The 7,224-nt window shown below is 42.5% G+C and overlaps 1 protein-coding gene across 1 annotated transcript in view; it reads left to right on the top strand.

The window, feature by feature from the left end:
* Positions 1-1,002: 1,002 nt before the first annotated feature.
* The window catches only part of ACVR1C (activin A receptor type 1C), a 75,058-nt gene continuing 68,836 nt past the window's right edge, over positions 1,003-7,224 (top strand). The window contains exon 1 of the mRNA XM_086353917.1: positions 1,003-1,323. Within this exon, the coding sequence (XP_086210043.1) occupies positions 1,254-1,323 (70 nt within the window). The 5' untranslated portion in view covers positions 1,003-1,253. The remainder of the gene's footprint in view (positions 1,324-7,224) is intronic.

Here is a 7,224-nt window from a genome sequence, read left to right as displayed (position 1 = left end):
TTGATTTACTTTGCTCTACACCGGAAATTAACATAACATTACAAATCAATATACTCTAATAAAAATTTGAAAAAATCCTACTCACTTTAATGTACAGGCTAAATACGTGGATTGAATTTAGGCTAATTATTAATTGGTAAGACTGCCCTTATACTTGCAAACACAATCCACATGGGAAACACTCATTTGATAAGCCCCAGGGATTTAAACAACACTAAAACAAGTTTCTAATATATTACTTTATACCATTCTTCACCTCTCTTTAAACTCTGTGTATGATTCCACTCTGCCCCTCAGTGTTTCAATTACTAAAATTGTAGTTGCTAAAATATCTTCCGTAGGACTTGGTCCTCTACTTCCTTCCAAACCTGGATTACGCACTGCAGACGACCACATCGCGTGGCGCAGGTAGTCTGCCTTCGGTCGCCATTCATAGAAGGATGGGTTGCTAGAGGGAAGGGTTGCGTGAAGGCACCAGATCAGAGAAGAAATTTGTTTAAACCACAGCTACAGGGAACCCAGGCAGTGGGGCAACTGATTATTTCCAGAGTTGGACACAGAGGGCGCCCTTCCACATAGGCGCGCACAGCCAGGACGTGGCGGAGCCTGGAGCCTGGGTGTTTCAGGGCTCAATCACGTTAGAAAACCTTGAGGGCACTGACGACAAGTGAGTGTCAAGAGACCTGGACGCGTGGATCTACAGTAGGAGACTACAGAGCGGAGCCACCAGGAAGCAACTGCTGCAGGGTTTAAGTTTTCCTAAAGTCTCAGTAGGGCTTTTCCTCCCGTCCCGACCCGCTTCTCAGCGTACCCAGTCCTGGGGACTCCGCGCCACCCCACCATCTTTCTTATTCCGCTCCGTACCCATCCCCGCCCCGCCTCTGGGCGATCTCACTGCCTCTCCCACGAGCCGCCTTTGCCCGCCTGCTGGGCAGCGCCAGGCCCCGGGCAGCTGCCGGAGAGCCCAGGGGCGGAGGCGCGGCAGGGGCGGGCTCTGTCGCCCCCCCACCCCCCGCCCCTGCCAGCCCGGCTGCGGGGCCAGTGGCTGGAGCCCCGCGCACAGCCAGCCGCGGGGGGCGGGGGATGGGGGAGGTAGGGGAGGGGGACGCCAGCGCTGAATAGAGCCAACCGCACACTTCACAAGGGTGCCGGGCTGCGCTTCCTTTCCGTGCCCCGGGAACTTCAAAGCGGCCCGCGCTGCCCCGGCCGCTCCTCTCCCGGGCCTCGCAGCCCGGGCGCGGCGCCTTGTGGCCATGACCCGAGCGCTCTGCGCCGCGCTCCGCCAGGCTCTTCTGCTCGCCGCCGCCGCCGCACTCTCGGCAGGTACCACAGGCTCCCTTTTCTCCGAGCCCGCGAGGGTGGAAGTCGGGGGCTGTTTGCGGGTGGGCGAGGGACGGGGGAAGAAGGTGCTCCGAGCGAAATGACCTTCCTCGGGGAAGGGTGGGTAGCGCCAGTTGGATTGAGAGGGGCGTGGGATAGGGCTCAGCGTGGGCACCTGACGTCTGATAGCGGGGTAGACAGGTGTGTCGAGGATGAAGCCACTAGGAGGAGGGGAAAAGCTACAGGGACGTGGGGGTATAGTGTTAGGGGGGAGCTGAGGGGAGCTGAGTGACAGATTGGGGGGCAGTTTGCAGCGGAGGGAGTAGGAGAGTGTTTGTGGGTGTGCGCAGGGTTGGGAGTTGGGTGACACCCTGAGTTCACTCTGCTGGGGCTTTAGGGATGCTCTGTGCTGAGCTCCGGAGAGCAAGGATGGGGAGACGGTGGTGGGAGGGTAGGGAGTGGTGGTGGCAATTCAGTCTGAGTTTTAAGAGATGAGGGTTACCTCAAAAGCCGCTGGTGCCAAGCTCCGTAGGTGGGAGTGGGAGCTTAAATCTGCGTGGTTTGCAAGGCACAGTGCTTTCGAGGTATGATCTTTACTAAGAGTTGCAGGGGAAAAAATGTTCTGGCAAGAGTCCCAGCGTTTATAACAGGTCTGTGCTTTGATAGGCTAAATAGAACCCTCGGCCCAAGCTAGAAATTAAACATTTCTTTATAATGTTGACTAGAAACTGGGGCAAATGCATCTTTTAGTAAAATTATAGTGTGCTATGATGAAAAATCCTTTAACCCTAAAACTCTTTTCATTATAACGTTATTCTGGGTTACGGAGAGACACCAGGAGCAGATTCCTTGCTAACTCATTCTTTAAACATCCCAAAACGACATTTAAAATATTTGCACATAAAAACTACGGTGTTTTTCCGTTGGGCTGTATTTTGTCCAAAGATGATTTTTATGCATTTTTGTGACAATCTGTTTGATATTAATAGCTATACTCCAGGTAGTTTTCATCTTAGCCACATATTGGGGAGAATGTTTTGAATAGTATGATTGCTGTCAAATGCACAGTCAGTGTTTCAGATGGTTTGAGAGACTTACCAAACATTGTATTTAAATGAGAATTTAATTGTTGGAAGTGATCAGTTGATGCAATATGAGGATTAAAACATTTCTTATCTTTGAAAAGGCCAGCCTCTTAGGAGAGCGGTTACCCAGAGACTTAGCCAGAAGATGATGTGATAAAGGGAAACATTTGTGTTCAGAGTCAGTAAATTCATCAATGGGAAGAAAAATGGCTAAGGAAAATCTTTATAAGAAGTGGGCAGAAACTCCACTAACTTGGAGTATTCAAAGTGCTCTTGATGATTTAATTGAATTTACACACTTTTACATACACATACACAGTCTGCTGGAGATCACAGTTCTGACTGGGTACCTCTCAAGTTGCCTCTGAAGGCTATCTGTACACCCTTTTTTATTTCAGGGAACTAATAGTTTTGTTGCAGACATTTAAAGAGTAGACTCAATTATTTTTTAATCTAGCTTGAAAGGTTTATTATGTGACAGAATCTTTAGAAAATTTCGGTGTTTAGAAACACTAGGCATAGCAACATAGGAAAATATGCCCTGCTATGTTCTCAAAAAGGCATGGAAACTTTTGAAATTAAAATGTGAAAAAAACGAAGAAAATAGATCATCCCTTCAAATTTGCTTGTTTCCTGGAAATTAAAAAAAAAAGAAGTGAAAGTTGCTTAGTCTTGTCCAACTCATTGTGACCCCACGGACTATACAGTCCATGGAATTCTCTGGGTAAGAATATTGGAGTGGGTAGCTGTTCCCTTACTCCAAGGAATCTTCTCAACCCAGGGATAGAACCCAGGTCTCCTGTATTACAGGCAGATTCTTTACCAGCTGAGCCACCAAGGAAGCCCAAGAATACTGGAGTGGGTAGCCTATCCCTTCTCCAGGGGATCTTCCCAACCCAGGAATTTAACTGGGGTCTCCTGAATTGCAGGCAGATTCTTTACTGACTGAGCTATTGGGCAAAGGCTATGGAAAATGCCTGATATGGAGATAATGTGGCAATATAGTAGAAAAGTACTTATCAAAATCGAACTTTTACAGTGAACTTTTCTATGTGGAATGAAATCAGTTTCAAATCTCTTTAAGAAGCTTTACTTCTCTTTGTGTCCCACAGAAAAAATGTAGATTGTGCATTGCATTTTTGATTCTTGCTTTTATAAAAATCTTTGATTATTTGATAGAGGGATTCAAGGTAATTTATTTCATCTTTTAAATTGTTTTTCTCATGTAGTTACCTTCAATAATTTTGACCTAGTCACTTACAAATTGTACTGTTAATCACATTTACCATCTTTTGAAAACATACATGCCATGATTGACATATGAGAAGTTGCTATTGACACAGTGACATAGCAAAACTGCATGACAGAAAACATCGCTTTCCAATTTGACTCTGCTGAGCACCAGGCCTAGGACTTGAAATATCTGAAAATATTGATGAACCAATAAACCCTTTTTGCTTTGGCTGTTCTCCTCCAGCATCTCTAGCACCTTAGGCGCGTTAAGCCTTGACAGCAGAGTAGAAATCATTGCTCCTTGCTGAGAATCTCAGAGGGTAACTGCTGGTCTGGTAGAAACTTAGAGAAAATGTTTATTGGTCTGGACTGGCTAAAAAAATTATATTGCTCTGAGTTGCTCTAATTATCTGTTTCTGTGTTCCTTGGTGTTTGATAAGGAAGACCTGACATGATCTCACAACATTTATCGTGTGTACTAAACACCAAATTGCCAGAAAATGTCTTGGGGTTCTCAAATTTGAAGCTGGACCTGGGTATTATACAGATTTACACATTGTATATCCTCTACTTATTTTATGAAAGTCCTTTGTCTTCTAGTTGGAAAGGATTATTAGGCCTCTAGAAGGCTAGGTGCTATTACTCTAAAAGTGAAAAGAGAACTTTTATTTAATAACTTGAGTAGGAGTGGGGGTTTCAGGTGATGAGTTTTGTCTTGTTTTCCCACTTAACAGCAGTTAGCAGTTCCTACTACACATTTTAAGCTGAGCTGAAAGTGAAAGCATTGGACTGACTGAGTTTATCATGCAAAAGATGTCACCTTTGCCTTTCTTTAAGGACAGTCATTTATTGGTTGACTGACACAAATGTAGCAAGAGGCTCCGTGGTTCTGAAAAAGAGACTTCTTTGGACTAGAAGCAACTCTGTGCAGGAGTACTTGGGGGCATATTTCTTCATTGTCTCTACTGCCTGGACCCACTGAGAGTTCCTCCGTTTTACTACAAAGATGCAAAAATGAAGTATTTGAGGTGTGAGAGTATGAGAGGAGCAAAGGATGACACCCAGTTTTGACCTAAGCAATAGAAGAGACCATTAAGAGGGGTGAAGCTAACTGCAGGAGCAGTCTGAGGAGGACTGAGGCATGGAGGCAGAGAGTTGGGTATGTTGAGCTTTAAATGTCTATTAAGCACTGAGTGGAGATGTCAAGTAAGCAGTTGGTTGTACTGAGTCTGGAGTTTTGTGGGTAAGACTAACCTGAAGCTTAAAAATCTAGAGCCAAAGGCATTTACAGATAAAAGCTACATTAAATAGTCATATACTTAGCAAATCATAGCATGTCCAGTTAAACTGAATTTCAGATAAACAACAAATAATTTTTTAGTTATGTTACAAATATGACATGGGACATACATATATTAAAAATTAATTGCTGTCTAATATCAATTTAGCTTGGCATTCTGTACTTTTATCTGGCAATCTAACACTAAAAAAAATATTGTAGTGAGATGAACTGCTTCAAATATATGAATTCCAAGCCTTTGTATTAGAAAATGTGCCTATTTTCCTGTCGTTGTCTCTTAAAGCTTCTGTTCTTGTTCTGCTGCCATCTCCATAGTATCTCTGAATAGGTCACTTCCAAGCCTTTGAACTGGATGTCTCCACGGCTTAGTCAACAGTGAGGGATACTCAGACTTTCCTGACAGGAAGGAGTACCTTAACATGAAAGAATGTGTGAAAAAGAAGTACTCTCTAGACTCTGCGAATGATTTATTATTATGTGAAAGCAGTTTTTTTTTTTTTTTTTTGTACATGATTGTTACTTTCAAATCCATTTTTAGAGCACACGGGGACTGGTTCTACCCTGGGATACAGAGATTTGAGGATGCTCAAGTCCCTTACATACAACTGTGTAGTATTTGCATATAATCTATGTACATCCTCCCATATACTTTAAATCATCTCTAGATTCCTTATATTAACTAATACAATGTAAACACTATGTAAATAGTTGTAAGTACAAGGTAAAAACTATGTAAAGAGTTGCTGTGCTTGCATGCTAAATTGCTTTAGTCCTGTCCATCTCTTAGCAACCCTATGGGCTATAGCCTGCCAGGCTTCTCTATTCATGGGGATTTTCCAGGAAAGAATACTGGAGTGGGTTGCCATGCCCTCCTCCAGGGGATCTTCCCAACTCAGGGACTGAACCTGTGTCTCATGTCTCCTGCATTGGTAAGCAGGCTCTTTACCATTAGTGCCATCTAAGAAGCCCACCAACAAATGGCAAATTCGGTTTTTGCTTTTTGGAACTTTCTGGAGGTGGTTGGTTGCATCCACAAATGTGGAACCTATGCATAAGGAGGCCAACTGTATTCTCCTTCTGAAAGAACTCTAGGCGGTAGCTGAGATCAAGCTTGTTGTATTTTTCTTGGCAGAAGCTGCATCTCCTATTGTAAATAAGAAAAAGTTAAGGAGAGAGGAGAATGAATAGAGTCACATACGACTTAATAACCTGACACAGTTTGAGGTTCCAGAACATGTTCCTAAGAGAGTGATTTCAAGTCCTTCAGGAGAGGGTCAGGGATATATAAATATCATCCAGAGGCTGTGTAGTTCCCGCTCTAGCTAAGTCTTGACCTGCTACCAAATAATTAGTGTTGGCTTCATTTTGAGATATGTAGGGGAAAAGTATCCTATAAATGATCAACTGTGGGCATGAATCATTAATTAGCTCAAACAGATATGTTCATATGCATATAAGTAGTTTATTTTAATAAATAATCAAACAACAGGATTAATTTTCAAATAAAAAATAGAAAACAGAACTAAACAGGAGAAAAAGGAAAAGATTTAGTAATAGAGTGTGTATTATCTATCATTCTTTAACATTTATATCTGTGTGGCTTTTTTTTTATATTTTTGATTGCTTATGACTTCATATTAAAAATTTTTCACAGCTAGTAGTAAAAAATCTCAAGATTTATCTTTATGTTGTTTAAGAAATTGGAATAATATTGCAATATGTTCATAAGTGATATAGAAATTCCAGATGAATGCACAAGTATATGAATGTACTAAAGCCATCAAATTATATACTTTAGATTGGCAAATTGTATGGAATATTATTTTAATAAAGCTGTTAAAAAGTAGTTTTAATAGTAATAATAATAAGAAGAAGAAATTCCACTTTTGCTAACAGACTTAGGAATACCTGAATACTGTCTCGGTTCAGCTGTGTGTCTCCTCCAGTCTAAGGGGAGTTACTAAGGGGGGCATGTAGAAAATGGAGGGAAAATAAGTCAAGGTAACTTTCTTTGCCACCTGGTACTTTGGCCTTGAATTGTATGGTGGAACTCTAATATCCTCCCTTTTTCTAAACTTTAAAAAATTAAATAACCTAGGATAAAGAAAGGAGGTTTGTGGTAAGTCAGAATCCTAGATCCTGACACTACAATACCATCAAAGGGTCTTGCAATTCTTGGATGAAGCCAGAGTGATGAAGTGGGGGCCCTCTATCTTCAGTAGCTCATGGTAGTTCAGCCTTCATGGCAGCTCTGACAGGAGTTCCAGGCCGTAATCTCAGGGGTGA

Source organism: Bos grunniens, chromosome 2 (genome assembly GCF_055505025.1).
Source record: "Bos grunniens cultivar Pamir isolate PY7600 chromosome 2, Bosgru_T2T1.0, whole genome shotgun sequence".
NCBI classification, from domain to species: Eukaryota; Metazoa; Chordata; class Mammalia; order Artiodactyla; family Bovidae; genus Bos; species Bos grunniens.
This window is presented reverse-complemented; position numbering and strand designations above follow the sequence as displayed.